This window comes from Macrobrachium nipponense, chromosome 23, assembly GCF_015104395.2.
Source record: "Macrobrachium nipponense isolate FS-2020 chromosome 23, ASM1510439v2, whole genome shotgun sequence".
NCBI lineage: Eukaryota > Metazoa > Arthropoda > Malacostraca > Decapoda > Palaemonidae > Macrobrachium > Macrobrachium nipponense.
In genome coordinates this window covers 82464239-82482225 of record NC_061090.1, presented here as the reverse complement: position 1 = coordinate 82482225, position 17987 = coordinate 82464239, and the positions used below count along the sequence as shown (strand labels likewise).

The 17987-nt window shown below is 39.4% G+C and overlaps 1 protein-coding gene across 1 annotated transcript; it reads right to left on the bottom strand.

Moving 5' to 3' along the window:
* Nucleotides 1–321: 321 nt before the first annotated feature.
* On the bottom strand, nt 322–14739 carry LOC135198370 (uncharacterized PE-PGRS family protein PE_PGRS54-like). The gene is made up of 5 exons (XM_064225925.1): nt 14641–14739; nt 4936–6045; nt 3160–4885; nt 1254–1382; nt 322–758 (listed from the first exon to the last, which is right to left on the bottom strand). Exons 1-5 carry the CDS (start codon nt 14737–14739, stop codon nt 748–750), a joined length of 3075 nt encoding a protein of 1024 aa, XP_064081995.1. The 3' UTR covers nt 322–747.
* Nucleotides 14740–17987: the final 3248 nt, after the last annotated feature.

Genomic DNA, 17987 nt, shown 5'->3' with positions numbered 1-17987 from the left:
AAAATAGTTGATGATACCATCGTAAATGCCATTTGAGTTTCTTCAAAACTGACCTCTGCATTCGTATTAAATTTTAATGTCAGCGAAGCCAGAGATGGCGATTGCACATCAGAGAAGCCTATCTTGCCCGGGTCTTAGCCATTGCCTCTATGATAGGTTCAAAAACATGGACATCAGCCCAATGTCGCGGTTTATATAATCTCCCGAGCATTGTTGCTTAGGGCACGTAGGACTGTTACCATGAGCAATAAAATATTTTTCTACTTATTGTGACTAAGTAAATAACGCACATTAATTTCCAGGTGACACACCGTAAAACACTTTTGGGTAGGAAAGATCTTTCATATATGTCATTTTTACAACACGTACAGAAATATGACAAGAACGTGGGTACATCGTTTCATAATATTTACAGATGTCTCCGCACAGAGACCACAACGAACAATCAATACTCTCTATACAGGAAAGTCTTTCATTGAAAGACTGTAATACAAAGAAGGAGTCAAAGACGAAACTGAATTACAATCTTCAGCAGAAAGACAGAGAAGCTGAAGTGGATTCTGTCATAGCTCTGATTCTGTCTTCTAGCTTTTTCGACGCGATAGAAGGAAGGAAGGAGAAGGAACCTTCGGCGACGCCGAGCTTCCGCCAAAACCACTTCAAAGGACTTGATAGCTATATATACGTCATCTTGAAGTTTTGGCCAACAGAATTCGCGACAGACTTGTATTTTAGCAGACTTGTATTTTAGCCATATGCTGAAAAGGAAAGAAGATTAGTATTTGACGGCAAGCCATTATTTCATTATAGAATACACACATGTATACCCACATATATATATATATATATATATATATATATATATATATATATATATATATATATATATATATAAAAAGGTTTTTGCCAAGAAGGAAAAAATGAAAAACAAGATAGCCAGCCAAGCACTTTCGGTCTAGTGCGACCCTGAGTTAAAGGTCGCACTAGACCGAAAGTGCTTGGCTATCTCGCTTTTCATTTATTCCTTCGTGGCAAAAACCTTTATTTATACATAGCATCACGTTTTATATACTTCGCGATCAAGTTATTTATATATATATATATATATATATATATATATATATATGTTCCTGTTTTCCTTGGTATTTTCTAGGAAAATTGTCGCTCAAAGTAATAATGAATAATAATAGTAATACTAATGATATAAACAGAAAACCGTAGGAGCAAAAAAAAAAAAAAAAGGTTTGACTAACGGGCATAAGCCTTCCGTCTGGACCCGGGAGTGATAAATTTGCCATGGTATGTCAAGATGGCCTTTCTGATCTGGACGCCGCCAGGACGGGCGTAGCCGTAAGGTCTGGGCCCCACTACTGCACCGCCACCTTCGAAGAAAAGGAAAAAAGAAATTTATATAAACATCATTATGACCCTATAGTTATTAGTGCAAAGTAGAACATGTCTCTCGTCAGTCAAGAAAGTTGCTGGACTCTCCGAGTCTGCATCAGGTTATGTATAGTAAAGCGCTTAGACAGGATTGTGTGTGTGTGTGTGTGTGTGTGTGAGAGAGAGAGAGAGAGAGAGAGAGAGAGAGAGAGAGAGCGAAGGAAATGAAGCATGGATATAATTATGGTCTCGTTCTTAAGGTTCAGATCTGTTGAGAACAGATTTAAACCTTCAGTGTTGTCGACGCATTTTGTTCAGTTTGTCCTAATTTCCAGTGGTCGTTTTAGTTGAAGTCGACGATTGGCGTTATGTACGCGCACACCCAGCACACACATACGCATATGTGTATGTATGTCTATATACATACATACACGCACACACATATATATAATGCATGTATAATATGCATGTATATGTATACAATCTATATATGAAAGTAAACAGTGTTTATTTGTTTACGAATTACTTCAGTACCCTGTATAGGAATGGAATTCACTCGAATTAAATCAAATCGACTTGTAATTTAAAAAAAAAAAAAAAAAAAGATATCCGGTTCTTTAGTCTGAGATGAAAAACTGGAGGCACTTGTAAATCAGCGACAAAAAGAAGACGAGAGAGAGAGAGAGAGAGAGAGAGAGAGAGAGAGAGAGAGAGAGCAGAAAACCGAATAGTTCCAGTTGGTCCACGAGCAAGAATCGCATCTTTGCCCTTTGAAATCGTGGACCCGTTCCTGACCAAAGCAGCTGACCCAGCCAATGACCTCCCATTCTGCCACACGTGACTTACTAAACGCGACCGAGGTGCTTGATCTTTATAAGGTCAAAATGCATCGTTCCAGTAAGCCTAGGCACTCTAATAAATACAAATAATAATAAGTGCGCCGAAGCAGTCGCGAGCACACTCACTCACGCACGAGTGATAGAAGCGGCATGAAAGTGCGAGTGGAAGAACAACATCTAGCAGAGAGGAATTACCGGATCCTTGTCATCTAGATGACAAAAAACTAGATGAACTAACTCACACCATGAGTAGGCATCTTTTCAGCCTTCGACTTTCACATGCTTCAGAGGTGAAGGTGGACTTTTTCCCTCTCTTTTTCTTAATTTAGCATCGTCTCCACAATCGCTAGCTAGGGAATGAGTGCAAACAAGCCTCTGCTTTCGGTGAGTGTATTGGCATATGGCCGAGAGCCAATTTGATTTGCAAATTTTCCCCTAACTGTACATTCACCCAGCCATTTATCTATCTATCTCTCTATTTGCCGATATGTCTTATACACACACACACACACACTCACAAATACATACATACATACATACATACATACATACATATATACACACACATATATATACACACAGATGTACTGCAGGAATAATGAAACATTAGGTATAAGCACTGACGGCTTCTCCTTTGTTTCTTCTCTGTCTGTCTGTGTATAAACTTGGCGAAATGAATCCAGTGCTACAGCAAATTCAGCAATTGCTCATATAGCAACAATATCTATCGGTCTGTCTATCTATTTAGGTTAAGTTTATGAGATCATTTCAGCTCACTATAAGTTCAGGCATGTACAGCAGTAATAACAGATTATGCGTCAAAGCTCGCAAAAGAGAAAAGAGAGAATGGCTACTAACAAAGTAGGAGCTTAGTTAACCAGAAAGCTGAGTGATAGTTATAGGCAACTGGCTCAAGATTCATAACAGTTGAACTTACCATGAACAACTGTGGTAGTCACAGCAGGCCCAGCAGTGATGAATTCTGACCTATCACCAGCGGTAATGATGGGTCCAGGTCCTCCTCCAACGCTCACCACTGCTCCACCAGTTGCAGGCCCAGATAGTCCACCTCCAAATCCAACTCCTGGTCCTCCAAAGCCAGACCCACCTACTGCTCCTCCGCCAACAGCTGGTCCTCCAAATCCACTTCCACCCACTCCACCTACACCTCCAGCTCCACTAAAACCACCCACTTCACCACTAAGGCCTCCAGTCCCACCAAATCCACCTACTTCACCACTAAAATCTCCAGCCCCATCTCCTAGTCCTCCAGCACTGCCAAAACCACCAGCTCCACTCCCCAGTCCTCCAGCTCCTCCTCCAAATCCTGCTCCACCTCCAAGACCTGCTCCATCAAAACCACCTGCTCCGCCTCCTAGACTACCAGACCCACCAAAACCACCTGCTCCACCACCAAGACCAGCTCCACCATCAAAGCCTCCAGCTCCACCTCCCAGTCCTCCAGCTCCTCCTCCAAATCCTGCTCCACCTCCAAGACCAGCTCCACTGCCTAGGCTTCCAGCACCTCCTCCAACAGGGCCACTGCTTCCCAAACCAGCTCCACCAAAACCAACTGTTCCACCTCCTAGACTGCCAGCACTTCCTCCAAAGCCATCTCCAGCTCCTCCAAATCCACCTCCACTTCCTCCAAGACCGCCTGCTCCACTTCCTAGACTGCCAGAACTTCCAAAGCTATCTCCAGGTCCTCCAAATCCCCCTCCACTTCCTCCAAGACCACCTGCTCCACCTCCTAGACTGCTAGAACTTCCAAAACTATCTCCAGCTCCTCCAAATCCCCCTCCACTTCCTCCAAGACCACCTGCTCCACCTCCTAGACCACCAGCACCTCCAAAGCTATCTCCAGCTCCTCCGAATCCCCCTCCACTTCCTCCAAGACCACTGGCTCCACTTCCTAGACCACCAGCACCTCCAAAGCTATCTCCAGCTCCTCCAAATCCCCCTCCACTTCCTCCAAGACCACCTGCTCCACCTCCTAGACCACCAGACCCTCCAAAGCTACCTCCAGGTCCTCCGAATCCCCCTCCACTTCCTCCAAGACCACCTCCTCCACCTCCTAGACCACCAGACCCTCCAAAGCTATCTCCTGCTCCTCCAAATCCCCCTCCACTTCCTCCAAGACCACCGGCTCCACCTCCTAGACTGCCAGAACTTCCAAAGCTATCTCCAGGTCCTCCAAATCCCCCTCCACTTCCTCCAAGACCACCTGCTCCACCTCCTAGACTGCCAGAACTTCCAAAGCTATCTTCAGGTCCTCCAAATCCCCCTCCACTTCCTCCAAGACCACCTGCTCCACTTCCTAGACTGCCAGAACTTCCAAAGCTATCTCCAGGTCCTCCAAATCCCCCTCCACTTCCTCCAAGACCACCTGCTCCACTTCCTAGACTGCCAGAACTTCCAAAGCTATCTCCAGGTCCTCCAAATCCCCCTCCACTTCCTCCAAGACCACCTGCTCCACCTCCTAGACTGCCAGAACTTCCAAAGCTATCTCCAGGTCCTCCAAATCCCCCTCCACTTCCTCCAAGACCACCTGCTCCACTTCCTAGACTGCCAGAACTTCCAAAGCTATCTCCAGGTCCTCCAAATCCCCTCCACTTCCTCCAAGACCACCTGCTCCACTTCCTAGACTGCCAGAACTTCCAAAGCTATCTCCAGGTCCTCCAAATCCCCCTCCACTTCCTCCAAGACCACCTGCTCCACTTCCTAGACTGCCAGAACTTCCAAAGCTATCTCCAGGTCCTCCAAATCCCCCTCCACTTCCTCCAAGACCACCTGCTCCACCTCCTAGACTGCCAGAACTTCCAAAGCTATCTCCAGGTCCTCCGAATCCCCCTCCACTTCCTCCAAGACCACCGGCTCCACCTCCTAGACCACCAGACCCTCCAAAGCTATCTCCAGCTCCTCCAAATCCCCCTCCACTTCCTCCAAGACCACCTGCTCCACCTCCTAGACCACCAGACCCTCCAAAGCTACCTCCAGGTCCTCCGAATCCCCCTCCACTGCCTCCAAGACCACCGGCTCCACCTCCTAGACCACCAGACCCTCCAAAGCTATCTCCTGCTCCTCCAAATCCACCTCCACTTCCTCCAAGACCACCTGCTCCACCTCCTAGACCACCAGACCCTCCAAAGCTATCTCCTGCTCCTCCAAATCCCCCTCCACTTCCTCCAAGACCACCGGCTCCACCTCCTAGACTGCCAGAACTTCCAAAGCTATCTCCAGGTCCTCCGAATCCCCCTCCACTTCCTCCAAGACCACCGGCTCCACTTCCTAGACCACCAGCACCTCCAAAGCTACCTCCAGGTCCTCCAAATCCACCTCCACTTCCTCCAAGACCACTTCCTCCTCCTCCAAATCCACTTCCACTTCCTCCAAGACCACCTGCACTACCGAAGCTATCTCCAGCTCCTCCGAATCCCCCTCCACTTCCTCCAAGACCACCTGCTCCACCTCCTAGACCACCAGACCCTCCAAAGCTATCTCCTGCTCCTCCAAATCCACCTCCACTTCCTCCAAGACCACTTCCTCCGCCTCCAAATCCACTTCCACTTCCTCCAAGACCACCTGCTCCACCTCCAAGACCACCTGCACTACCGAAGCTATCTCCTGCTCCACCAAATCCACCTCCACTCCCAGCTACTTCACTTAATGCAACTCCTCCTCCTCCTCCTGCTCCTCCTCCTCCAAATCCATCGATGCTGTTTCCTCCTCCGAGGCTAAGTGTCCCGGCTCTTTTCGTGGCTTTTTTTGGCTTTTCGGCTAAGGACACTGCTACCAGAGCAGCGGCCAAGACGAAGTGAACCCTCTGCAAGCGAACGAAGGACACTGGGATTAGTTACAGGATTCATCGGATATCTTATTTACTTGATAATAGTATTAAGAGAGGACGAGCCCCGTATGAACAGGGTTCATCCTAGCTGAATAATATCATCAATTACACTAGAGATTATTTACGATTGCCATCAAGGAATACCGGTTAAGTCAGCAATGAAGTAAACAAAACAAAAAGGCTAAAATCAGAAGCATGGAATTTGAATCAGCATTAAGACACTTTAATTGAAGTTTAAGTGATAAAACGAGAATGTGAACAAGACACACTTGAGAAGGGCTTTATTTACTCAGAGATGCTCTGAACAGACAATAGTCACCATAATGACCATTAAAAAAATTAAATATATAAAAAGAAAATCTCAACAACTCGAAGTCCAGATTATACGAGTAAGATTAGCAGACTGAATTCGTTATCAGACTGAACAAAAGGGAAAGTTTCGGTTGAAGCTTTGTAGACTGATGTTTATGCCATCATGCTACAGTGCTAACAAAAGCATTTTGACTGTAAAAATTAAGCTAATAAAGTGAGACATAATTACTAGAAAAATGAAATGGAATATTGAAATACACACACACATACACAGACACACACACATATTTATACATACGTATATATCACAAATATTAAGCCACACATATCTTTTAATATCGAATTTACTATACCGAGCGAATAACCTACACCCAAGGGGAATTGTAGCTGGGAAGTGCCTGGTCAGCAGTTATCAGGTATAATTCCCCTTAGGGATACGTTATTCTCAATATTTATACATATGAATGGTAAAAATGTTCTGTTACAAAAGAATTTCATCTAATAAAAGGATCCTATAAAAACGCCAAACTATAGAAAGTAAGTACTATATTTCAGACTGCTCTCTCTCTCTTCAGGTAGGTAATGAATAGGAAAAGTTGTAGAAAAGGCAGTATTTATACCAAGAGATCCATCCACAGGTAAGCCGTTTGACAAGGTCACCCCCCTGATAATTTCTTTTTAATCTTCTTAAACATTGGTAGAAGGAAGGTTTTATCTATGACACCTGAATCCCAGGCACACTTTGAGATGTTCATTGCCTGTCTTTGTTTAATCAAGGCCGACTCTATCATCTGGTTCTTGTACCGACATTTGCTGCTATAACTATACGTGACAAATTCCAGTTTATTCTGTAGTTATGGTTATCTAATTGGTTAGAAATAGCTGAGCTATGTTGACCATACCTAACTGACCGCTTAATTCTGTATTAATCTCTGGGGAAGTGATTTTGCTGTAAAACTGATGTAAGACTGGTCAAAGTCCAGGCATGGGATTTCATATACCCCTGTGTCTTTGGGGATTACAATCCCCATTCACACAGGAGTATACGAAATCCCATGCCTGGACTGTGACCAATCTTACATCAGTTTTACAGAAAAATCACTTCCCCAGAGATTAATACTGCATAAACGGTCAGTTAGATAGGGTCAACACAGCTCAGCTATTTTTAACCATATAAATAACCATAACTACAGAATATACTGGAATTTGTCATGTATAACTCATAGTAGCAAATGCCGGTACAAGAGCCAGATAATAGAGTCGGCCTTGATTAAACAAAGACAGGCAATGAACATCTCAAAGGGATTCAGATGCCATAGACAAAATTTTCCTTCAACCAACGTTTAAGAAGATTAACGAGAGATTATCGGGAGGGGTGACCCAGTCAAATCGCTTACCTGTGGATGGATCTCTTGGTATCAATACCACCTTTTCTGTAACTTATAACGTTTCTCATTCATTACCTACCTGAAGAGAGAGGCAGCAGTCTGTATTACAGTACTTACTTTTTATATTTTGGCATTTGTATGGGCTCTTTATATTAGATATATACATACATCTCTCTCTCTCTCTCTCTCTCTCTCTCTCTCTCTCTCTCTCTCTCTCTCTCTCTCTCTTTATATATATTATATATTTATATATATATATATATATATATATATATATATATATATATTTATATATATATATATAAATAAATATATACACATATGTATATATACATATGTAAATATATGATATGTATGTATATAAAATAGCATATATACATATGCTATATATAATATATATATAATATATATAATATATATATAAAATATATATATATATGTATATATATATACATATATTATATATGTATATAATACACATGTATATAAACATACGCAAATATATATACATATATATATATATATATATATATATATATCTATATATATATATATATATATACACAATATATGTATGTATATATATTTAAACATACATACATATATAACAAATTAGAACCTTGAAGTAATGAAATTCAGCCATATCACAGTTGACTTACTGACACGCTAACTTGAGACAAGACACACTGAAATAAGATGCAACCACTGGGTACTTCCCCATTCATGTGACGGTAAGGAACAAAAAACAAAACCAATATTAATCCTCTGAATGTATTCTGAAATATGAGTTACCCGGTCAAGTTCTTTTGCACTCCTAATGACATAGAACGCTCAGATTATTTAAAAAAAAAAAAAAAAAATTTGCACTGAAATACGAAGCGTTACGGCAAGTTCCTTCCATCACTATTTGAACAGTTATCGAAGCGAGGAGGAAAAATGATAACTCGAAAGTCGACTTCTGTTCACCTAATCTGGAAATCCACTAAGCATACACTACAGCCTAAACCCAGAATCCTCGGCTTCTTCTCAAAGTAATTGTGTAGATGCATAAGAAAAGGTTCAGGTGCTCAAACATTACCATATCTGAGGCGATTGGACCCAGGCACCCTTCTACTAGTAACTGAGAAGGGTTGTGTGTCTTCCAAAGGTGGTCGTGAGATGGAGTAGTTTGCCGAAGCAATTTGCCCGCCCTTTATAGGAGCCCAGTCGAGGGACGGACAAGGCTAACTGGGGAGGGCCCAAATTCCCTGGTAAAAGAGGCAAGCGGTCGTTTTCAGAACTGGACTTTTTACGCGAAAGCAAAAAAAGAAAAAAAAAAGTGTTAGTAGATGTTTAGCTCATACGAATTGATATACCATATAGCTATATATAAATATATATATATTATATATATAAAGAATGTATACATATATATACATATATGTATAGTATATATATATATTATATATATATATATACACACACACAAAAACACATACACACACACACACATATATATATATATATATATATATATATATATATATATATATATATATATATGTATATATATATATATATATATATATATATATATATATATATATATATATATATATATATATATATATATATATATATATATATATATATATATATATACAAACACACACACGCAAACACATACACACACACTTACATATATATATATATATATATATATATATATATATATATATATGTAATATATATATATATATATATATATAGATATATATATATATATACATATACATATATATACATTATTGCATATGCGTCTGGCATCTGTAAGAATGATACGTTATCGTTGATTTTTCAGGAAACAAAAAGAAGGCGAGCGAGATGCGCTCTTCATCTTATGATATCTTAATAAAAGCATATTTGAAATGACATAGTACGTGCATGTCATGAGATAATTCATTTGAGTGTGGCGCTCACTCTTTGTGGTACTATTTTGGAAAAACAGTAAAAGCAAAGTTTGAGATTAACTGACATCGCTACACTATATTTTCTTCAGCTTGAACAGTTATTATTATTATTATTATTATTGTTACAGCTCAAATCAGTAGGTGTTTACTAACATTTCTCGATTATTCTTAATCAAAGTGAAATTATGAATTGTCTTTTGACAAGGTGATGTATCAAGGCGATCCTTCACCTTGTCACCTTAACAACAGGTGGAATTGTGGGCGAATGCCATTACCAAATCGTCAAGATGCAAAAAAGTCCAGAATTTCCTGCGGTTGTTTGATGAGTTCACGTGAGCCTGATAGGAAAAGTCAGTAGGTCGCTCTGCTCACCAGTCATCGCTCACTGGACGCCCAGAGTGTGACTGGTCAGAAGGTCTCCGAAAAATCACGTCATATGGAGTCATTGTACTGCCTCATACAACCAAAATTATATGATATATTCAGTTTTGGCTCATTTTGGTTCCTCTGAGACTAAGTGCATGCGTTCATACTCTTTGTTCCCTCCCCCCCCCCCCCCCCCCCCCCCCCCCCCCTTCCTGGGTGGGCGGAGGAAAAGAATGCTGGGCCGCTCGTCTCGTTGGATTTTCCTTTCAAGAATTTGTATTCATTACGAATATGAACAGGATTTTTCCAGTTTCGTCTCCTCTCATGTCGTAACCGCAGTCCGAACTGTAATGACCTTAGCCTGTTTTGTCGTCCGACTGGTCCATCTTTTATTTTGACGTCATATCGACTTCTTTCTGAATATGACCTCTCTCGACCACCTCCTTTCTTTGACCTTCGTTATCTTCCAACTCAGTTATTGAGACCTTTGTCTGACCTTAATCTAATTAGCATCGGTCATTTCTGTCTTTTACCAAAGACGCACTACATTCATGATCATATTCATATCTACTTCGTAAATGAAACCATCAGCCTACTTTTTGAGTTTTAGAAGTTTACTTTTTGATCGAAAAGTGATCAAATTCCAGTCCAATTTGATTCCAGTTTGGTTTGGAACAAACTAGTTTCCAACTAAAGACAGAGTCAAGACTTACAGACCTAAAACCCAACAGGCCTAAGACTCGGTAAAGAGACACGAAAAAGTAAGTGACTCCACGGTTACGCTCAGGGCTCGGTGGTTCCGGAGGGGATACCGAGAGGTCCTTTTCCATACGGCTAGGACTTTGGGGTTTGCTTTCAAATTATATGGTTGCCTCTAATTTCATTTTGTGATATATATATATATATATATATATATATATATATATATATATATATATATATATATATATATATATATATATATATATATATATATATATATATATATATATATATATATATATATATATAATATCTAAATCATCACTTTTGTCATCTCCCCCCCTCCCCTCTCTGTCTCTCTCTCTCCCTCTCTCTCTCTCTCTCTCTCCATCCTCATTTCTTGTGGTATTATTTGTTACAAGTTATCCATAGTTAATAATAACCGCAAGAAATAAAGAGAGAGAGAGAGAGAGAAAGAGAGAGAGGTTGACAAAAGTGACGATTTAAAAATATATATATATATTATATATGTAATTTCTTACCCACTACTTTTGCTAGTCTCTCTCTCTCTCTCTCCTCTCTCTCTCTCTCTCTCTGCAAGAAGCACAGAGCCCAAAAAGCAGATCTGAACCCATCGCATTTGGTCACTAAACTATAAACCAGTCCTTAACCCATTGACAAAAACTGATCAAGTGAATTGCGCTAGTTCAAATCCTACAGGTCAAGACATGTGTCTCAACTGAGTTTGGTCAGTTCCTTGCCAAAAGTATCTGAGTTTCAAAGGCTAGAGCTTGCGTCATCTGAGTGTGATGTAACCCCGAAAGGTTGAGATAAGGTTGAGATAGTTAGCAACAAAGCCCACATAGCCCGGGACCTTACAAATGAGCCCCAAGCTAACTGTGGCCTGACCCTGTAGGCTTATTTGCTCAGTTTGAGTAAATAATAGCTCATAACAATCACTTTTCTTTAAAGTTGAAAGTTCATGATGTTGGCTTCAACAGTTGCTCGAGCGTACACATGGACGCATACGCCCATACACACACACACACACACACACACACACACACAAACACACGAAGATGTTTGGTTAGTTTGGTTAGATAATTGTCCCAGTTCTTTTAAACCACTGTTCTACCGACGTTATGTAGATGATACATTTTTAATTTTTAGATCTGAAGAACATGTACCCCTGTTTCTTGATTATTTTAACTCAAAACACCAAAATATTGAATTTACTTCAGAAGTAGAGAACAATAATACTTTAGCTTTCCTTGACGTGCTCGTAAGTAAACACAGCGATAACACTTTTTCAACATCAGTTTACAGGAAACCAACATTTGCAGGACTCACAACTCAATTCTCTTCATTCATCCCAATAGTTTATAAACGCAATTTAGTCTGTACACTTGTGACCCGTGCCTTTAACATTTGTTCAAATTATTTTAGTCTTCATTCAGAATTTCAGTTTATAAAAGAAATGCTTCAAAAAAACGGTTTTAATAATGCTTTCATGGATACATATGTTGGTAAACAGCTAGAAAAGTTATTGTTCCCGAAAGTTTCCATTTTAAAAGCCAATAAAGCAGTACTGTATTTTACCATGTTTTTCTATGGTAGTAAGAGTTTTTCTGTTAAAAATAGACTACTAAAACTTTTAAGAGAATTTTATCCTCAAGTTAATGTTAGGGTAGTGTTAGAGCCTAAGTATACTATTGGTGGTTTGTTCAAGTACAAAGACATCGTACCCCCAGAACTACAGTCTCATGTTGTATATAAATACGAGTGCAATTGCTGTAATGCAATTTACGTGGGAAAAACAAAGCGCCAAGCACGTGTAAGATGGTTTGAACACTTGGGAAGATCAGTTAGGACAAACAGGCTTTTAGCAAAACCACCATTCAGTGCCATACGGGATCACGCAGAAAATAGTGATCACCATCTAAGGTTAGATTCATTTTCCATTATCTCTAGTCGAGTGGCCCCCATGGAGCTGGCAATAGTAGAAAGTCTCTACACTTTAAAAGTTGAAACCTTCCCTCAGTAACAACGAGAGGTCCACGGAGATGCTGTGTTTTTAAAATTTTTAGTGTGCATGTTTGTATGCCTTCATAATGCAGGTATTTATTTATTTATTTTTTTTAATATTGCTTCCTTTCCTTTTTTATGCTTATACATTACTTTTTTTTATTATATATACAATGTAACCTTTGTGTAACATTTCTTCATTCTAATGATCGATCGTAATTTAGTGATTTTTAATTTTTTTCTTTCTTTCTGTGTTTTTGTATAGACCTGATGATGGAGACAGTTACTCCGAAACCGGTAGTCATAAGAAAATAAAGGATGTTTTATGTACAAGTGCTGGTTTTACTCTTTATATATATATATATATATATATATATATATATATATATTATATATCTATATATATTATATAATATATAATAATATATAATATATAATATATATATAAATATATCTATATTATCATATATAATATAATATATATATATATATATATATATATATATTAATAAAATATATATATTTATGGTCTTTATACTAAAATTAGAATTTAGATTCATTGCTTCCATGGAAATTTTACATACCTGAAATGTTTTCCCTTGATCACTGTATTAGATTTCGTAGCCTTATGCCCCTTTCCCTTTTAATCGTACCCTGACCTGTGACTTTCTTATTGTCCCTATATAGAATTTCATTTTAACTTCAGTAACCCATTGTACGTACGGTGAGAAATATCACCTTGTGATGAAACAAGTTAACAAAACAAGAAGTGAGCCGTTGGAATTCGTTTGCTATGCACAAATATACGTGCAAAAATATTATATTCAGAGTGAAGTTCACGATTCCTTGTCATTTGTCCTCATGACTCGCTCCTGGTGCAATAATTCACAGATTCAAAACATATCTTACAAAACCTGGGTAGTTCTGAAGCGTTTTTGACTACTCAGAAACAACGTCAAATGCTCCCGTTGACAAGAGCATTCTGCACGATTCCAGATTCCGACCAGAGCTGAGCAAATCATTGGTATCGGAGCCGCTGGTCGAGTGTTTATGACTCAACAGTTGAATCGAAAGACTCGTCATCTTCCACAACAATGAAAGCGATCTTGATGAAGACCTCAGCCAATTTCTGTTAATCTTCGTTAGTTTCAGTTTCACGTCTCTTTTAATTCGTGTATTGAATAGATTGAGCAAGAGGCAATATTTTCGTAAGTCCTCTGAATATAACTGAAATTCAGTTCCGTTCTTTATTCACTGATAAATATAACTAGCTTGATGGAGATCGTCAGACACGTAAGAGCTGTTGCCGTTTCGGTTGTTTCATTTCATTTCATTCTTAATATATTTATGTTTTAAATTTTTTTTTCTTTTTTTCAGAACACGGACCTTAATCATCTTGAGACCGGGGTGATAAATAACTAAATTAATAAATAGCAAAAATAAAAAAAGATATTGTTTCATTCATCCTTCAAGGGCAACAAATTAAGAGAGAGAGCACTTGTGGAGAAACCTCTTCACATTCTTACTTCATCCAATTCTGCATGGAAGCCAAAAAGGGCAGCAGGTGAGTCAGCCTACATCTTATTCACGTGACAAGTTCACGTAAGCTGCAGCCTGATTCGGGAGATGCGATGGCGCCACATCCTTCCCTTCTTTCTTTTCCTAACTATACTACTGCCTGTGACCAACTCTCGATCTCTGCCCTGTTCTCATCTGGCTATTTTTAATGAACGCCACGAGCCCTTTCGCCTCATAGCTTTATCATAATCCCGTCACTCGATTAGTGTCGCGGTTCTCAACATTCCCGACTGGCGGTACTGGAGTCTAACCACTTTTTCTTGGCGCCTTTTTTCAATCACAAGTCGTTTGAGTGGAAGGGGTTTGGGGGCGAAGTTCATTTGTTGCTTTTCATTGTTTCTTTTAGTCATGCTTGGTTTCCTTCCCGGGTTTTCTTCCTGGTCTTATGTTTCACTGTTTTCATTTTGACCTTATGTTGTAACCCGGTGTTTTGCCCCTGGTCTTAGATTGTTTTCACGCTGGTCTGACGCTTTTCTCTGTTTTATTTTATTGTTAATCTGTATCTTTCCATTCAGTTGCTTCTCACTGCCTCTTTTCCCATTTTCCCGTAAATCGATTCCTATTCTGTCATGGAATTTCACTGAGTGATTCATGACACACTAATGCATTTGGCATTATGCTCTAGTGATATGCGACCTTCATTCGTACTCAAGTTCACATGATTTATAGATAGAGTTCATCGTATTTCCGCTTTTCTCAGACCATATCTAATTTGCACTGTCGACTATTCCTTCTTCTGGTCTGGGTTTTTCTCACGGTCATTTGGTGCTCCGCCTGTGGCCTTATTTGACGTTTATCTATCTCGTATATTTTATCTGCCCCAGTGGCCTCATTCCTCTTGTGCCTTACGCTTTATTCATGATCTCACGCTTCTGACGTATTTCATTTTACACTTGTGAGTCCTTGTTTTAAGCTGGTGGCCCCATGGGCCTTTCTTTGGGGTTTCTTGCATCACTCTGTGAAGTTCTTGTTACCCTCTGAGACTAATATTTTTGGTCATTTCGTTCCGTGTAGTTGCCACCTGGAAATAACTGTTGTCTTTCTTATCATGTGTTACTATTATCCTGATGAGATAGAACTTCATAAATCGGATTATGTTACTATAGTCATCTGTGAGTGCTTGTCTATGTTAATTTCACGCTCTCTGTTTGTGTTTGCAAGTACTATGGTGTGCGTTACAAATTTGATTCTTTGCCATGCTTTTCATGTTTTTCATGGTTTGGCGAATTTTGAAACGCCCAAACAATATTGCACAGTGACAGTTTGATACTTATTCTACACTTATTAGTGCTCTGTAATCTAAATGCATCAAAGCCTGAACTGGGATGCGTTCATTCTGTCTAAAGATCGACCGCATTGAAATGAGTTAAATAAGAATTATAATATTCTTGTTTGTTTGTTTGTGTAGTCTATATCAAAACCAACGGCATCCTATGGTCATTCGGTAAGAAAAAAACAAGGTCATGGAAAACGAACTCCGAATCTGGATTACCCAAGTGGAACCAGCCTGAACTGGTCAGGTCAGGTTAAGCGATGAATAAATACAAAACAAGTTCTTCAAGAATGAGGCGGGACTTTTTATTCAAGGGAACGACATCGGGGTCCAAACGCAAGATGACTCTTACGCTGAAGATACGCAAAAGCTTGCGTGTTCTTGAGATTCCGTAAGTCCATGAACATATATTATTTATATATATATATATATATATATATATAATATATATATATATAATATATATTATACGTCCAGTGCGTTTGGAGAGCTGATAATGACCACTCAGTTTTTTGGGTCAAATTAATTAGATCTCGAATCTTTCTTAGGGACATGAGAATCCACAGTGAGGTATGAATACGCCTTTATACCGTGGGGCTTTTTAAAAGAAATGCGATAACAAGAGAAGAAGCACTTGCGTCATGAGCGTCGAACCTAAAACCAGTAATTCCAAAGGATCGTCAGTTCATAACGAGCTCCTGTAGATAAGCAGGACGCCAAGGGGGTCTCCAGCCTCTCCTAGTCCTCTATAATACCTTACATGCCTTACAAAGTAATCAAGTTTTTTTCGCGCCAACGGTGTCGGAGTCATCCATCTGCAGAGCTGATCCATTGCATCTTAAGAAAATCAGTTTGCTGCGTGTAGGTACAGCCTCAAAAAAGTGGGTCTGATCCACAGTTCGAGTGACCACTCTAATTAGGTAATGCATGAGACCCGGCCCCAAACAACCCTCACCCCAACCCACTGTGTGTGTGTGTGTGTGTGTGTGTATGTCTATGTATGTGACGTCGTCGCAGAATGAACCCCCGCCTTAGAATTGGCGGGCTATTTGGCCGGGCAACAGCCCGCCTTCAAGATTCCTCATTGGGCCGAACGCAACGTAACAAAGAATGTTTTTTGTCTAAATATGAATATAGCGTCCTTGTTCCACCATACCTGACGAATTCCATCCAGTCAGATTATAGTACTATCAAGCCCTACGCATGTGTGTGTTTTTGCAGGTCTGGTCTAATTTTTTCTTCATTTTAACGAGTGGTTGTTGGGCGTCAGACAAACATCTTGGATTTGATCAGTACGGGTATTTCCCTTTTTACTTGCGTCTGTTTGTTTCTTGGTGTCGTTTCAACTGGAACAAGAGAGTCAGGGATTTCCATGACTACAAAACAAGGAATATAGGTAGATAGATAGATAGATATACAGGCAACCTGATGAGTCATTTCAATTTCTGACAAGTTTCATATCTCCGAAATTTCTTTTATCTAAAAATTTTGACTGCATTCAGTTCATTCCAAACACAAGCGAGCCATCAATAAACGCATGAGCCAAGGAATATGAGAAAAGATAGCAAACGGGAAACTCATCCAAGTAAATCCTTCGTAAATCGGAAATACAAGACAAGAAAGTATCTGGCATCAACCTCTTTTAGGTCTCAACTGGAAAGAAGTTCTTCATTTCCTTCCCTTTTTTAGTTCAGGCCTTTCAGTGGGAATCTTTGAAATACATAATACATGCATACATACACACAAACATATACGTATATGTATGTGTGTTTGTGTTATATATATATATATATATATATATATATATATATATATATATATATATATATATATATATATACGTTTATTTAAAAAGTTAGCTTTGTTTTCGTATTGACAAAATCTTCCACCTGTTATCATTCATGTCTTTTTTTTTAACTGTTTTATTATAAGTGTATTCTATAAATGATTTCTGTTGAATAAGCCTTTTATAATTCAATATCTATTGTTGCGTTTATTCATTATCCAAAAGACATTTTCAATGAGCATTCTCCGCAATGAATTCAATCAATCCAATGGCCGCAAAGAATTCCTTGAATTCAACCAATTCAGACTTGAGCATCACGTTGTCCCCTCATATTACGCAACCTCTCCCGCTCGTAAAAACGCAGCTACGCTTCGCTTCCGCGTTTTCCCACCTGCTCTCGCTTCTCTCCCTCCCTCTCCGCTTTCTATCTACTTGGTCGTGCGAGTCGTAACACGTCGCCGGGAAGGGGACAGTTTATATATATATATATATATATATATATATATATATATATATATATATATATATATATGTGTGTG

What these genes read in the sequence shown, in the direction of transcription:
- LOC135198370 (XM_064225925.1), bottom strand. Translation starts at nt 14,739, where the DNA reads ATGACTAAAAGAAACAATGAAAAGCAACAAATGAACTTCGCCCCCAAA. An exon ending in AAAGGCGCCAAGAAAAAGTG is followed by an intron (nt 6,046 to 14,640) that starts GTTAGACTCCAG and finishes GTTCGCTTGCAG; the next exon opens with AGGGTTCACTTCGTCTTGGC. An exon ending in GACTACCACAGTTGTTCATG is followed by an intron (nt 1,383 to 3,159) that starts GTAAGTTCAACT and finishes TTTTCTTCGAAG; the next exon opens with GTGGCGGTGCAGTAGTGGGG.